The 16,657-nt window shown below is 38.0% G+C and overlaps 2 protein-coding genes across 2 annotated transcripts; both read left to right on the top strand.

Moving 5' to 3' along the window:
• Nucleotides 1-4,234: 4,234 nt before the first annotated feature.
• On the top strand, nt 4,235-5,486 carry LOC149374168 (uncharacterized). Its single transcript, XM_089594770.1, has 2 exons — nt 4,235-4,999; nt 5,067-5,486. Exons 1-2 carry the CDS (start codon nt 4,235-4,237, stop codon nt 5,484-5,486), a joined length of 1,185 nt encoding a protein of 394 aa, XP_089450896.1.
• Nucleotides 5,487-5,495: 9 nt separating this feature from the next.
• Nucleotides 5,496-9,306, top strand: LOC149374167 (uncharacterized). The gene is made up of 6 exons (XM_089594769.1): nt 5,496-5,724; nt 5,788-5,897; nt 5,993-6,868; nt 6,914-7,493; nt 7,615-8,978; nt 9,031-9,306. The coding sequence occupies exons 1-6, from the start codon at nt 5,496-5,498 to the stop codon at nt 9,304-9,306; spliced, it is 3,435 nt and encodes a 1,144-aa protein (XP_089450895.1).
• The last annotated feature ends 7,351 nt before the right edge of the window (nt 9,307-16,657 follow it).

Raw genomic sequence — 16,657 nt, 5'->3', positions numbered from 1 at the left:
ATGGTGAACCTCGTCAGTCGAAATTGAAGTAGCCATAGCTCTAGAGCTTGTCAGGTATGACACCTGCTCTGCAACTTCGAGTTGTTGTGCACCTAAATCACATTGACGCAAAAATGGTTGCTGCTGGATTTCATAACCATAGATTGGATTTGGAGACATCCGAGATTATTGTCTCTGCTGATTCGTTGTTAATATTGGCTGATATTGTGAGGAATACGAATGTTGCTGATTAAACAATAGAGACTGGGCACGCAAGGATTCGTAGCTGCTCACAGATTCTACTGGATCAAGTATCTTTTGGGTTTCCCGTGCTTTTTTTACGATGTTTTCACTATCGGGACAGTCTCTATTTTGTTTCTTCAATTTCATTCGGCGATTTTGGAACCATATTGTCACTTGATATTCCGTGAGATTCATCTCTTTCGCCAAACGTAATCGGCCAGCCAGGGACAAATAATTATTCGTGTCAAATACTCTTTCGAGCTCCACAATCTGCGCTGAGCTGTAAGACGTCCTCTTTCGTTTCCTATTTGATTGGTCTGAAAAATATGAAGACACGTATTATATTAGATGCATTTAAAAATTTGTTACATTATGAACATGTTAATGTAATGCTTACTTTTTTCCACCTGATTGTGAGGCTCTCGTTCCTGAGCGGCATTGAACACTTCTTCACACTGCAATTCCATTTTGTTTTAAGAGAAAAGTGTATTTTCTTATCCTAGAGTATCCTCCAATGTGGTTTCAGTAAAGGTTTGACGAGAACTCTTTCACTATATTTGCACACACGATGATACATACTTTTAAAACGTTTCAGTTGGAATCCGTCACACACACTAGACTCATGCTCCTATTCCAAAGGAGTTATATCCCTTTGCAGTACTTACTGACTAAGGGGCCTCAAGCTCTTCCTTTTTATCAAACAGTTAAAAAGTAATTAGAAAGCTATTAATTAGGTCATCGCAAATGTTAATGACTAACCCGTGTCGAGGGTTGGAGTTTTTCTTTGTACACATGCTGATTTCTGTATGAGTGATGGTATAAATAAATTAGCGTAAGACTGCATCGATCTCGTTTATAAGATTTAAAACGTACGTTATGCGTTACTTTCTTTGACGATTCCTGAAATTTAAAGTTGCTAACGAGCAACAATAAACCTGAAAAACCGCAAATGGTTTAAAAGAAGTAGCGTTTCATGTGGACAGGGTGCAATTCGATATAAGAAAGGATTAATTATTGCAAAAAAAAATTTGAGCTCAATATGTTTGCTGCCGAATAAAATTTTTAGGATGAAATAGGTCTTTTTTTTAAATCTTTGAACTAGCACGTACAAATACACCTGATGTTATGGCTGTCCTTGGAGAATAGAATGATTCGTGTTAATTTAAAACTTGTAACAATATATTCTTTTATTCCAATTAGCAATCAAAAAGCAGGCTGATCAAAAAATGTCTAACATTCTTTATCCCTTCATAACCGTTTAAACCAATATGTGCTCTAAAGTAGCTGAATTTGCTTTCTTTATGTCACTATGTTTATGTCATAGTTACTTTTCAAATAGCAAAACGATTTCTTACTTTCGATATTTTTTATAAAACCAATCTCTCTGACTTTTGTAACTTGACTTGGTTTCCATCGTGTACTGAAAATAATCTTGCATATCTGTGTATTTAACTTCTTATTAATGTAAAACTATAAATAACATGTATACCTATTTTAAAATTATATAGTTGTTTACGTAGGGCAATTAACATAAACATTCATATCTCCCCCCCCAAAAAATAAGGTAAAATACAGTTTTTATTTTGTTATTTCGACTCATAACATTTTTTGTCCAAACCCCACCACTACCACCAACCCCAACTTATTTTTCTAGACTCTTCCCTATTCGTAAAGTCCCTATTGACTACCTACACTACTGTCGAGATTTATCTATTTATACCTGGGGGTTGGCATCCAAACTAAGCGTGCAGGGTGGGGAGGGGTGGAAAATTTATTGAGATTGTGGAAAAAGTAGCTATTGTTAACATCAAAGTTTTTTTTTAAATCTTATAATTATACAAAAAGTCTGTAATCGAAGAAATCTTTAGCTCAATGATTTATTATGAAGTTATTGAAGAATTGCATGTTTTTTATAAAAATTTTTTTTTGTGCTACTTTGGTTATATAGTCTTTCACATTTGTTTTTTTAAATAAATAATATAATGATATTTATGGACACCAAAGATAACATACGTGCATCATCTGAACTAATTTTTTAAATGTATATGTATACATGTATATGCTATAGTTACGAACTCATAAGTATATCAGTGTCAATTGCTTCTACCACCTACACAATTTTTTATGCGCATTTTCAACGACAACTACTTTCACTTTTTTAAAGTGTTTATCACGAAATGTATTGTTTTTAGAAGAAGGAATTTCTAATGTCCTCTTTTATATTAATGCTAGCGTTTTTTTAAATAGTGTAAATTTGGCGTTTTGCTCTTTTAAAAGTACAAAATTTACATTTCTACTCTATTCAAAAAAGGAAATTCAAGTTTTGTTTCGCAAAAACATTATGTAAAATTACTATACTTAAAAAGTGGTACAAAAAAATTGCTTTGTTCAAATAATGAATCTTTAACATTACTATAAATATTAAAAAGATAACCGACCTTTGAAACATACCTAAAAAAATAAGATGATTCAGAACAAACTGATATTGTTTCGTCGGTTCGGTATAGAATATACCTCTATAATAGCCGCGTCGGTCCATAATTCAAGGAAGAAAGACTTTGCTTCCGTGCAATCGTGCACACACATCCGCACTTGTACATGTACAGCAAGAAAAGAGGAGGGAAAGAGAAAGAGACAGTTTTTACACTAATTAGTCGAGACAGGATCGAGTCTCCTTTTGCCTGAGTGGAGAGAGGGAGGGGGGAGAGTCTTGACTAGCGCCGACGCATCAGAACTAATAACCTTTTGTTTTAAGTATCGAGGTCACTCTACGTCTGGCTCTCTTGAGATACTTACGTCGGCTTTCTTGGGACTCACTGTAGTAATTCGTGCTTATAGTTTTTCTGTGACCTCGTGTTTTTTCTCACGTAGATTACGTTTAACGAACGCCGTGCTTTCTTGTGTGCTCTTTTCTCAATCCCGCCTTCTGATCGATACGCCGCGGTATATTCACGTGTTCGCGATCGCGACGCACCAGCGTCCTCGTGGACACACCGAAGTGATCCGTGCCGCACGCGATCAGTGGCCCAGCCACCCACGACACCGCCGCTCTCGCATCAGCGCGAACGACCAGGCGCCGACCACCAGGTTAGCGACGCACCGTCAACGAGCAGCTCTGAGTTGCATTCACACACACACACACACACATACACACACGTTGGCTCACATCTTTGTATTCTTAGTTTATTCAGTGTATCATTTAACGTTCGTAATATTTAGTTTAATTCAGTTGCATTTAATCCGGATTGTATTTGTTTTTATTTCATTAATAAATTGGGTTTTTTTATGCCTCCCGGCTTTTTTCCCTAAGTGCAGTATTTTTTCTTTCTTTATCCTCTCCCTATAAACATAACTACGAAGCCTAGTCAAACCGACAAGGTTTCGAGCGTACATTTTTTGGTCCTCTGAGCCGGATGTGAGCCACGCGTTCTTAACAAAAACAATAAGTGAGGTGTTAGCCATCGTACACACTCTCTCGTGGACGTAAAGAAGAACGGCCATCAGCGTGGATTGCCTGGTCATCCGGATGCTGCCACGCTGCTGCTAACCTGCCGCAGTCAAGATTCGCCGCATCTCAAAGATAAGTACTTTCGATTTTATTTTTACTGCCAGTAGACTTAAAATTAAAAGAAAGTATATATCACACAATCCGCCACGCGTGGTACACTCGTAGGTGTGCCATTCGTGTATAGGTGTTTTCTCGTTACGTCTTGTTAGTTATAAGAAGTGAAAAGTGCGTGGTAATTATATGTGGTGTCTCCTTGATCAGCGATTATCTCAAGCATAAAACTTGCCCACATATACACGTGCTGTTGTTCTCTTTTTTTTCCCGCGCAGGCCTTGTGCGCTTGCATCAATTACACACGTGCGTAACATTTTTTCATTTTCCCGCCAAAGCCTCGTTTTGCGCAGAGACTTGCTTACACGTGCTGATTAATTTGTCCTTTTTTCTGCCTAGGCCTCGCGTTATTTTATATATTTTTTTTTCTCTTTTCCTCTGTCTTTACTCGCTATGGCTGAACAAGCAGCGTTATTGACACGCAAACGCCCGATTTTGAAAGGGAAAATAACCGTCTTGAAAACCGCGGTAGAGGCGGGTAAGCTGGATAAAGCGAACGCGTTGCTTCGTCTCGAGCGCCTTACGAACGCGTTTAACGAATACGAGTCCCTCAACGACGAGCTTGCGACGATTGATGCTGATCATGCTGAGTTGGGGCATATGGCGGGCTTAGAGGATAGTTACATGGAACTCGCGGTTCTTATTATAAGTAGGCCTGCGCCCGGGGGTAGTCACAACACAAGCCTCGGCAATCCACTCGGGCATTCAACCATCGTCGAAAAACAACGCTCTCTCAAGCTACCGGTCCCAAATCTCCCGCGATTTAATGGTGATCACGATAGATGGCTTTCGTTTAAAAACACCTTTTTGGCAATGATAGATTCGCGTACCGATATCGACGATTTAAACAAATTCTTGTACTTGAGAGACTGCTTAGAGGGCCCGGCGTTTAACAAACTCTCGCTGTACGACGCTAGCCATGAGAGTTACAAAACGGCGTGGGAAATGCTCGTTAGTGAATACGAAAAGCCGCGTATACTCATGGGCAAACATTTCGACGGGATCATCGATATTCCAGCGCTCACGCACGCGACCTCCGAGGGCTTGATGAAAATCGTAGACGACGCCCGTCAACATCTTAACATGTTAAAATCGCTGAAGGTGACCTCAGAAAATGGCCTCGTGGTCCGATTACTCGAGAGAAAGCTGCCGGTTGATGTACGGTCTAAATGGGAGAAAATTACTCGATTTTAGTACGTACCCGTCATTTGAAAAATTTTGTAAGTTTGTGAGTGACGCCGCGTTTAGATTGAGTACCCTGTCGAATGAAGCGTCGCGTCAAGGAGGTGGGTTTAATAAGCGTCCGGCAGACAGAACCTCGGCAGCCTCGAAGGCTCGCAAAACCGAAACCGGCGCGCGCTCTCTTGTCACGGCAACGACAGCTGCTTGCTCCTATTGCAAGGCAAACCATCCGATTTTCAAGTGCGACGACTTTCTGAAATTGACCGTTTCACAGCGGTGGAACGCAGTCAAGGACAAAGGGTTGTGCAGAAACTGCCTTCGCCCGCACACTGGCAATTGTACGCTTTCCCATTGCAAAGAGTGCAAGCGGTATCACAACACGCTTTTGCACTCTAACCCGACCCGTAACACGAATCCCAAGCAAGCTCCTAAGACCGAATCGTCCAACACAAAGTCCGCATGACTACAGAATATGGAGTGCTTTAGTTTAGTTTCCCACGCGCCCCGAGCTCAGCTGATGATGAGCGCAATGATTCTAATGAGAAACTCCGATGGGAAATTTATTCAAGCACGCGCGCTTCTTGACACTTGCGCAACCGCGAATTTCATAACATCTAATTTCGCGCGTCATTTAAATTTGCCAACGCGTCCATGCAACGTACCTGTAGGCGCCATCAATGAGCTGCGCACCGTGTCAAAGGGTCGAGTCGAAATTTATTTTTGCGCAATAGATAAGACTTTCAGTAAAATTTCGAATTTTTTAGTCATACCAAAAATCGCCGAACTGGTTCCAGACGAAGTTTTTCCTCGCGACTTAAATAAAATTCCCGCCAACGTACGCTTAGCCGATCCGCTATTCCATCTGCCGCGATCCGTAGATGTTCTTTTCGGAGCTGGGATGACTTTATCGCTTTTAGTGTGGGTCAATTAAATTTATCTCGTGGTAACGGCGATTTGATTTTGCAAAAGACACAGCTCGGATGGATAGTTGGAGGTGGTATTGGAGAAATAAGCGGGGACTCAGCGGTTTCTTGTAATTTAATCGAACTCACGCGTCAAATGGAAAAATTTTGGGTTATCGAGGACATTGGATCAAAATCATCGAAATCAATCGAAGAGACACGGTGCAAGGCTCATTACGTCGAACACACTACGCGCGATAACGACGGCCGTTACATTGTCAAATTACCATTCAAACGACAAAATGAGGATTTCGGCGATTCAAGGCCTCAAGCTCTCCGACGCCTCAACGCGTTACAAACTCGTCTTAATTCTACTCCCGAACTTAAAGTAGCTTACGAAAGGGTAATGAACGAATATATTGAGTTAGGTCACATGTCCTTGGTGCGTGACGAGTCTCCGAGCGGCTATTACATGCCTCATCATCCAGTAATTAAAGAGTCAAGCAGCACCACGAAGGTGCGCATCGTCTTCGATGCATCCGCTAAGGCCAGTAAGGGCTTCTCGCTAAATGAAGTTTTAATGGTCGGTCCCACAATACAGTCTAAACTGTTTGATCATCTTTTACGTTTCCGTACCTATCGATATGTAATCACAGCCGACATCGCGCAGATGTATCGGCAAATACTTATTCACCCCGATCACCGACGGTTTCAACGTATTTTGTGGTATCACCAAGACGAAGTGAGAGCTTTCGAGCTCAATACGGTTACCTTCGGCGTCTCTTCTGCTCCTTATCTCGCTATACGCACGGTTCAGCAACTCGCTGATGACGATGGCGCACACTTTCCGCGGGCTGCCCAAGTACTCAAAAACGATTTGTACGTTGATGACCTTTTGACTGGTGCTGATACGATTGAACAAGTACTCGAAATTCGCGACGAGGTAATTTCTCTTTTACGAAGGGGAGGGTTTGATATCCGTCGTTAGGCTTCAAATCATCACAACGCGTTGAAAAATCTTGAGGAGCAAATAATCAATTTAGATTGCGTGATCGAGACAAATACGGTTCTAAAAACGTTAGGAATCGCTTGGAACTCGCATGATGATAAAATTTTATATTCAGTCCATCTCGGTGATTCGGTCGAAAAACACACAAAGCGCTCAATTTTATCGAAAATCGCTGCTATATTTGATCCGTTGGGGCTTCTTGGGCCCATAATTTTGTATGCTAAAACGATGATTCAGGAATGTTGGAAATTAAAGTTAAATTGGGATGAGTCTTTACCGCAAGAGTTAAATTCACGATGGGGAGTTTTCGCGGAACAGCTTTCTTCAATTTCTAGTTTATGCATACCACGTCGACTAATTATTGACAATCCAACGCGCATGGAAATTCATGGGTTTTGCGACGCCAGTAAAACGGGGTACGGTGCTTGCATCTACATTCGCACGAGCGACAGCCGCGGGCGCGTACTCATTCGTCTAGCATGTGCCAAATCTCGAGTTGCTCCTATCAAGGAAGCCACGATTCCTTGGCTTGAGCTGTGCGGGGCGCGAGTCCTTGCCCGTTTGTATAAGGAGATGAGTCCCTCGATAAATCCATCAGTCGACAGAATTGTATTTTGGTCCGATTCCACTATCGTACTTCATTGGCTAAAAACCATCCCAACTTCTCAAACCATTTGAAGGCAATCGCGTCGCCGAAATACAGGCGCTCGGAGATAGGATAGAATGGCGCCACGTTAGAACAGCTGACAATCCAGCCGATGCTTTGTCGCGTGGTCAGCTTCCAGGCGAATTTCTGCGAAACGATCTGTGGTTTGAAGGGCCCCTTTGGCTTCGTTCATCAGAAAATTCATGGCCAACGAACATGGTCCCCGCTGTCTCGCAATTACCCGGCTTAAGAGAATTGACGTGTCTTGTATTAAATCACTCAACTGTAAACGTTTTTTCGCGATTTTCGTCATATTCGACTTCAATTAATTCTATTTCATATTGTTTACGGCTACTAAAATCAAACACTTATACCGGTAAAAATATTAGTCCGAGAGAAAGAATCGCGACGGAAAAAATAGTTCTTCGGCTCATTCAATTCGAACAATATCAATCCGAAATCAATCTTCTAACAAGCGCTAAGGGAGCCAAGAAAACTCGACTATCGGAGCTCAATCCCTTTGTTGACGGAGACGGATTACTTCGCGTCGGGGGTCGATTAAGTAAAGCGCCAATAGATTCTGACCGCAAATTTCCAAAACTTTTACCTTCTCGCCATCACGTGACCAATCTTATAATTCGTGAAATGCATATAAACGCGTACCACGCCGGAGTTCAAAGCACGCTTTCTGCCATTCGGCAACGATATTGGCTAGTAGACGGAAAAAACCAAGTTCGAAAAATCATTCGGCGCTGCATTCCATGCATACGATACAAACCAACCCCTCTTCAAATGAAAATGGGAGATTTACCTAAATCGCGTGTCACCGAAGCTTTTCCATTCGAGCATGTCGGGGTTGATTTTTTCGGTCCATTATTCATCAAAGAGAAGAAACACAGAAATCGCGCGCGAGTCAAAGCATATGGATGTGTTTTTATTTGTATGGTTACAAAGGCGGTGCATATAGAAATCGTAAGCGATCTGACCACCGACGGGTTTTTGGGTGCTCTGCGACGATTAATCGGTCGACGAGCCCGGCCCTCTAATATTTATTCCGACAATGGGTCAAATTTTATCGGCGCAAGCAACCAACTTCGCGAATTATATGCGCTTTTGCAATCCGAACAGTTTCGAGACAGCGTGGAACACTTCGCTTCACATAAGGGCATAACCTGGCACTTCAACCCCCCTCTCGCTCCCCATTTTGGTGGTATTTGGGAAGCAGCCGTAAAATCATTTAAACACCACTTCAAGCGCGTTATCGGGGATCAATTGCTTACATTCGAAGAATTAAACACCTTTACCATTGAAATCGAGGCTCTTCTAAATTCGAGACCCTTATGCGCTCTTTCCACCGATCCAAACGATCCGAGCGCACTGACACCAGCGCATTTTCTAGTCGGTCGCCCTATGACGATGCTGCCGGAATGTAATTTGCTTTCTGTTCCAGACAATCGCCTTTCCATCTGGCGATTTATTTCGAAGGCCCGACAACATTTCTGGAAGAGATGGCAAGTCGAGTATCTCACGGAACTCCAAAAACGGTAAAAATGGCACACGGGAGATGATGAACTCAAACCGGGCACAATCGTCCTCGTCATCGACAAAAACATCCCTTGTGCTCAATGGTAGCTGGGAAAAGTACTCGAGGTGCATCCAGGCGACGACAAGGTCACTCGAGTCGCTACAGTCAAGGCTGGAACCTCCACGGTTCGACGCAGTGTAACACTGTTATGCCCATTGCCGACAGACGAGAATCTGCTAAAACCCTCATAAAGATTCTCACACACACAACACACATCAGTTTTGCTCGGTTACTCGCAACGCGGAAAAAATGTTCCGTCGGTTCGGTATAGAATATACCTCTATAATAGCCGCGTCGGTCCATAATTCAAGGAAGAAAGACTTTGCTTCCGTGCAATCGTGCACACACATCCGCACTTGTACATGTACAGCAAGAAAAGAGGAGGGAAAGAGAAAGAGACAGTTTTTACACTAATTAGTCGAGACAGGATCGAGTCTCCTTTTGCCTGAGTGGAGAGAGGGAGGGGGGAGAGTCTTGACTAGCGCCGACGCATCAGAACTAATAACCTTTTGTTTTAAGTATCGAGGTCACTCTACGTCTGGCTCTCTTGAGATACTTACGTCGGCTTTCTTGGGACTCACTGTAGTAATTCGTGCTTATAGTTTTCCTGTGACCTCGTGTTTTTTCTCACGTAGATTACGTTTAACGAACGCCGTGCTTTCTTGTGTGCTCTTTTCTCAATCCCGCCTTCTGATCGATACGTCGCGGTATATTCACGTGTTCGCGATCGCGACGCACCAGCATCCTCGTGGACACACCGAAGTGATCCGTGCCGCACGCGATCAGTGGCCCAGTCACCCACGACACCGTCGCTCTCGCATCAGCGCGAACGATCAGGCGCCGACCACCAGGTTAGCGACGCGCCGTCAACGAGCAGCTCTGAGTTGCATTCACACACACACACACACACACATACACACACGTTGGCTCACATCTTTGTATTCTTAGTTTATTCAGTGTATCATTTAACGTTCGTAATATTTAGTTTAATTCAGTTGCATTTAATCCGGATTGTATTTGTTTTTATTTCATTAATAAATTGGGTTTTTTTATGCCTCCCGGCTTTTTTCCCTAAGTGCAGTATTTTTTCTTTCTTTATCCTCTCCCTATGAACATAACTACGAAGCCTAGTCAAACCGACAAGGTTTTGAGCGTACAGATATGTAGTAATAAATTTCTAATTACTGGACTTCACAGAATACATATAAATTTACCTAAGCTTTGAATTTGAATCATTAAAAACTCATTACTAGCACATTAACAATACAGTCATTCTTACAGTTGGTATATTTCTGAGTCATTAGAAATTATAGTAAAATTAGTTTCCAGCTATTAAAACATAATTAGGGAATTGTAGGCGATACATGCAACCGGTTTGTGATGACACAAAATTCTCTGTAAGTAATTCTTCTTTTTTTAGGATTTTTTAGGCGTTTTTTTTATTAACTATGCATATGAATGTATTCTTTACATAGCTTTAAGTGCGTCAACAAACAAAAACACATTTTTGATGTATTCGTAAAATATCGGAATAAAAAAAGTTTGAAAGGACTTATAATTATTTGTGATGTCATTGAGTACCGCTGTTAAATAAGGCCTAAATTATTGGTGACAATAACGAGTTACTTTAAATATAATGTTCGGATATATCATCACAAAATTGTGAACGGTCTGTAAAATAGTCATTAATAATCTTTACAAAGGAGATTTTCTATTAAATTTCTTTGGCTGTCTCTCTTATTTTATCAAAAAAATGCAATAAAAAATTTACAAAGATTGAATAATCATCTTATTAATGCTAGCGTCTTTTGCGCGAAAGTTATAGAGCAGTTAAGACTTCTCCTCATCAAAAATGAAAAAAAAGGAAATTTTGCTATTACTTAAAAAAAAAATAAATTATCAGAAATCATAAAATAATAAAAAATCATTATCTTATTTACTTTAGACCTATAACATACAATTCAAAAATCACGTTTTTAATTTTTTGGCGCTTAACCTCCCTATTTCTGTAATAAATTCCTTAATTTATACGTACTAAATATTAACTAGAAAATTTAAAAAACCTCAAATTTTCATAGCGATAACGGTGCAAGTTATTAAGAACGATTTACTACTTCAGTAAGTTTTGCTTTTATATGCATCAATATAATTCATACTTGTTTAAATTACTGGTTTACGTCTCTGAGAGATCGTTGTGATCGCTATGGCCAGAGGCGCATCATGGCGGATACTGTTTTTTCTTGCTGGGTACAGTTAACGTCCAAATGTTAAAAATAAACGCCCAGAGTAGAAAAACATTTTTTTATGTACTTTTAGTTTGCTAATGAAAAGACATCTTTATTAATTGCTTATAGTTTAGCACAACTGCTTCACAGATCCTTACCTTTGTATAGTCATGATTATGTAAAGTAAGTAGTGTGTAGATCGTTTCAACTATTCTCATGAGAGTAGTTGATTTATATGAAGCCGAATGCTGAGCTACAGACTTTAAACCTTTATCAAAGCTGTTCAAATATTTATTTAAGGTATTTATATAATTTTTGAATCTTTCAATCAATACAATGGTTGTTGTCACGGATACGGTTGCTATTATCATACTCCTTTTTATTTTTCACTAGATGTTATAAAAATAAAAATATGCTATACATTTTCTTCTTTAACTATTGTTTGAATTGTTTTAAAATTTTTAAAAAAGTTAGGAGTTTTCTGATACAAAAGTTATCAAGCAAGGTATATCAAAATCGGTCAAGGGAATTTTATATATTGTAAACGATTTTATACTTTTTATATTTAAATTCTATTTGGATAACAGGGACTTAAAAAGCCTTAAAACTTAGCATTAACATTTAGCGCTAACTCTCCGATAATTATCTAATTCTTGAAATTGTGATAACTACATATCTACAGAAAGATGAACTTGTTAATTATATAATTAAGTCCTTACAAGTGTTATTCAGTTGCTTCTACTTTTTCTAATGATGTTTTTAATACCAAACAAACTAAAATGTTTTTTATTTATTTTTATTTATGTACTTGTGATCATCGCATCTATTGTAACTTACTAATTATGTAAATTAAATATGTGTAAGACTAAATAAAAACAATTTAATGTAAATCTAAAATTTATGAGACATAATTGAACTATGGTGAATAGCCTTATGATGGGGGCTGGAAAGGGGTGCAAAAAATTATGAGGTGAGCAAGGTGACTCTAGTAATTAATATAGTTTTTTTTTAAGTCAGGTAGCAGACGTAACTTGAGCGTTTTACAAAGGTAGGTACGAAAACTAATATAAAATGATGTTGATGTACTTTAAGTATGATCCTACAGTATTGGAACTTCGTCCTTGGGGTTTGTTAATTGCCAGAAAAAATGTTAAAACAAAAAGAAATTGGTTTTTATATAATGAAAGGTAACGAGAAGGTATTACATGTTGTTAGAGTGCTTTTCAGTATGAAGACTTTATTTACTAGTTTTTCTTAAGAAATAGTTTTAGAGTTTTAGTTTAAATATATAATTAATTAATTTAGTAATCCTTACTCGAATGACGTTGCACAAGCTGTCAGCTTTACTTAAATTTCGTATCTGAATAACTATCGCTGTAACGTTTTAAATTCAGCTCGAATCTTTTCTCGGTTTTTTAAACAGTTGCTTTAAAAATAATTGAGGTCGTTGTTGGGAATAAACATTTAGTTTCACGTTTAAATTTCAGAAAAGCTATGTAGCTAGCAGTCTTTTTTCCGTAAACATCGGTCGAAACTTTTTTTATCGCTGTAACCCTCTTGGTAGACTGCTTTGGATAAGGGAAGAACGAAGAATGTCAGACTTTTTTTCTTTTGTAAGTTATAAATGCTGTGTTTCTCTAAACCATAAGCATTAGAATTTTACATTATCTCCAACAACAAATTATTTTTTTTGCCAACAACGATACAGTCAATGTAGTTACTCCACGCACACCTTGTACACCTATTAACTATGAATTTGCAGTTAATTTACGTATGAAATATTGACAGTCAGTTCCTAAAGAAAATTTGTTAATAAGTTTCAAAATGTATAGATATGTTAATGCCAAGTTTTAAGACTTTGACGTCCCTCTGATCAGAAAAGAGATCAAAAAAACATCTAGTCAACTTTGCATGGGTTTTTAGGGATTATCATCAGAACAATGTTCTCTACGTAAATATTTGAGTGAAATTTAACGTTAAATTTTGGAAAATAATAATAATAAGTAGTAAACAAAAACGTGCTTAATATGTATAAAAAACATTCGTTTACATGAGTTAATGAGAGGAAAATAGTTGATACGTGTGGTTGGGGATCATTAATTTTTCAATGCTATTGCCCCGTACAGGGCACGTGTGCAAAATAATAACTTAAATGTAAAAACTCTACTAAATAAATAAATACTTTTCGAACTCTCAGCATAATATGGATTAAAAGTTTATTGAAATTACACGAATGCAACACATGTTCTAAACGATTTCTTTCATCGAAGAATATACCGAAGTGGGAAATTTCCTTTATACATTTTTCTTTTTCAAAACATCCATTAGTTCTAAATTTAAGTACTTACAGCAGAGACCAATTTTTAAGCTACTATAAGTTAAAAATGTAATACTATAGCTACTTAAATACTAGTGATAATGTTAAAAATATTTTAAAATCATGACCGTATACTGTAAAAAATACTTTGTACTTTCTATACGCAGCATAAAGTTCAGGAATTTTTTATTTATTACAAAAAAATAATGACATTTAACACTCACCAAAAAATAACATAAAAAATGGAGAAATTAGAAAAAAAATTTATAAAACTAACATTATTTATCATTAATATAATTCGAAACAGCTTGATTATTTCTACATTGACCCCTATAATTGCCGATATGAACCAAGGACATCAAAAGTATAAGTGAGCTATGTTGCCATTATTCAGAGTGATTGGCTTACTCTGTTTATTTTTAAAAATTAAATTAGTATCTAAGTAAGTTTTCTAAGTTTTCTTTTAATGAAAGCTCTCCTCTTTGCCATTTGTGTTTTTTTTCCCTCTGATTGATACTAACATATAGAATAAGAGAAAAACTAATTTGAAGCGATACGAAGAAGAAGAAAAAAGCGTATTCGTTAAAAACTGACTAACGTTTTTATCTATTGTAATAAAATCTAACTAATGCTGAAACATGCCCTTGATACTTGGATTTACAGAATCGATGGTTCAAGTTGTCGTATTTAAGTGTTAATTTGATCGATTTAATTTTACACCAGTACCCTTCACATATGTAATTATCAACTTTTGGGAACCGTTGTTGGAAAATAAAGAATAACTAAATTTTATCCAGAGGGTTTTTTTAAAATTATTGCATCGTAAAATTAGTTAGAGGTAGCTTAGAGGAAAAAAACTAACTACTACTATTTTTTCTTTTCTTTTATTTCTTATTTTTTAAATAAATAACATTAAATTTTTTTTCTTCATAATAAACGTATTTGCCAACTTTTTGTTAGTTTTTTGTCCTGTTCAAGCATTTGGAGAATCCATAATGTTGAAAAAATTACACATTTTCTTTTAAAAGTTATCCTGGTTACAAATTTTACCACTGGGTAATTCAACAATAAAATCCTCGATCGAGTCGTCATACACTGTGCACGTAAAACTGTCAAAAAATGTATCCAGCAGAGATCTTTTCTCTTGTTGCAGATGTAGCGTTGATTGGGGTTGCTCTTTTTGCTGTGATCCTGGCTGCAAGAGAAGTTGCTGCGGGATCTGTTGCTGTTGCTGCTGCACTTGAATTTTTTGCTTTTGTTGAAATACATTGATTTGGCAACTATAGTTGTTGGTGTAGTTTACCCGATTACCTTCGATACTGCTATAAAAAAAAAAAATGAAATTAATGCTGATCCTCTTTTACATTTTTTAAACTAAACAATATATGTTGACATGTAAAGAATTTGGTACAGGCACGTTGAAGCGAGAAAATATTTTTAGCGCCAACTATGGTCGTGTTATCGCCATTATTTTATGATTACAATCAGCACGTTGGGCAACAGTCAGAATAACATATTAGAAAAAAACTTCCGAAAATAAAAAATAAAAATTTGTTTCAGCTCGAGTAATAAGCAGCAACAGATAAATTATGGTGAACCTCGTCAGTCGAAATTAAAGTAGCCATAGCTCTAGAGCTTGTCAGTGACACCTGCTCTGCAACTTCGAGTTGTTGTGCACCTATATCACATTGACGCAAAAATGGTTGCTGCTGGATTTCATAACCATAGATTGGATTTGGAGACATCCGAGATTGTTGTCTCTGCTGATTCGTTGTTAATATTGGCTAATATTGTGAGGAATACGAATGTTGCTGATTAAACAATAGAGACTGGGCACGCAAGGATTCGTAGCTGCTCACAGATTCTACTGGATTAAGTATCTTTTGGGTTCCCCGTGCTTTTTTTACGATGTTTTCACTATCGGGACAGTCTTTATTTTGTTTCTTCAATTTCATTCGGCGATTTTGGAACCATATTGTCACTTGATATTGCGTGAGATTTATCTCTTTCGCCAAACGTAATCGGCCAGCCAGGGACAAGTAATTATTCGTGTCAAATATTCTTTCGAGCTCCACAATCTGCGCTGAGCTGTAAGACGTCCTCTTTCGTTTCCTATTTAATTGGTCTGGAAAATATGAAGACACGTATTATATTAGATGCATTTAAAAAATTTGTCACATTATGAACATGTTAATGTAATGCTTACTTTTTTCCACCTGATTCTGAGGCTCTCGTTCCTGAGCGGCATTAAACACTTCTTCACACTGCAATTCCATTTTGTTTTAAGAAAAAAGTGTATTTTCTTATCCTAGAGTATCCTCCAATGCGGTTTCAGTAAAGGTTTGACGAGAACTCTTTCACTATATTTGCACACACGATGATAGATACTATTAAAACGTTTCAGTTGGAATCCGTCACACACACTAGACTCATGCTCCTATTCCAAAGGAGTTATATCCCTTTGCAGTACTTACTGACTAAGGGGCCTTAAGCCCTTCCTTCTTATCAAACAGTTAAAAAGTAATTAGAAAGCTATTAATTAGGTCATTGCAAATGTTAATGACTAACCCGTGTCGAGGGTTGGAGTTTATCTTTGTACACATGCTGATTTCTGTATGAGTGATGGTACAAAAATATTAGCGTAAGACTGCATCGATCTCGTTTATAAGATTTAAAACGTACGTTATGCGTTTCTTTCTTTGACGATTCCTGAAATTTAAAGTTGCTAACGAGCAACAATAAACCTGAAAAACCGCAAATGGTTTGAAAGAAGTAGCGTTTTATGTGGACAGGGTGCAATTTGATATAAGAAAGGATTAATTATTGCAAAAAAAAATTTAAGCTCAATATGTTTGCTGCCGAATAAAATTTTTAAGATGGAATAGGTCTTTTTTTCGAATCTTTGAACTAGCACGTACAAATACACCTGATGTTATGGCTGTCCTTGGAA

The sequence above is a fragment of the Copidosoma floridanum genome, unplaced genomic scaffold, assembly GCF_036245765.1.
Source record: "Copidosoma floridanum isolate Cflo_tuat_1 unplaced genomic scaffold, Cflo_Japanese_pri ptg000021l, whole genome shotgun sequence".
Lineage (NCBI taxonomy): Eukaryota > Metazoa > Arthropoda > Insecta > Hymenoptera > Encyrtidae > Copidosoma > Copidosoma floridanum.
The sequence above is the reverse complement of the archived record's forward strand: the minus strand, read 5'-3'. Positions and strand labels throughout refer to the sequence as shown.

What these genes read in the sequence shown, in the direction of transcription:
- LOC149374168 (XM_089594770.1), top strand. Translation starts at nt 4,235, where the DNA reads ATGGCTGAACAAGCAGCGTTATTGACACGCAAACGCCCGATTTTGAAA. An exon ending in AGAGAAAGCTGCCGGTTGAT is followed by an intron (nt 5,000 to 5,066) that starts GTACGGTCTAAA and finishes AAATTTTGTAAG; the next exon opens with TTTGTGAGTGACGCCGCGTT.
- LOC149374167 (XM_089594769.1), top strand. Translation starts at nt 5,496, where the DNA reads ATGGAGTGCTTTAGTTTAGTTTCCCACGCGCCCCGAGCTCAGCTGATG. An exon ending in GCTGCGCACCGTGTCAAAGG is followed by an intron (nt 5,725 to 5,787) that starts GTCGAGTCGAAA and finishes CGAATTTTTTAG; the next exon opens with TCATACCAAAAATCGCCGAA. An exon ending in CGGGGCGCGAGTCCTTGCCC is followed by an intron (nt 7,494 to 7,614) that starts GTTTGTATAAGG and finishes AACCATTTGAAG; the next exon opens with GCAATCGCGTCGCCGAAATA.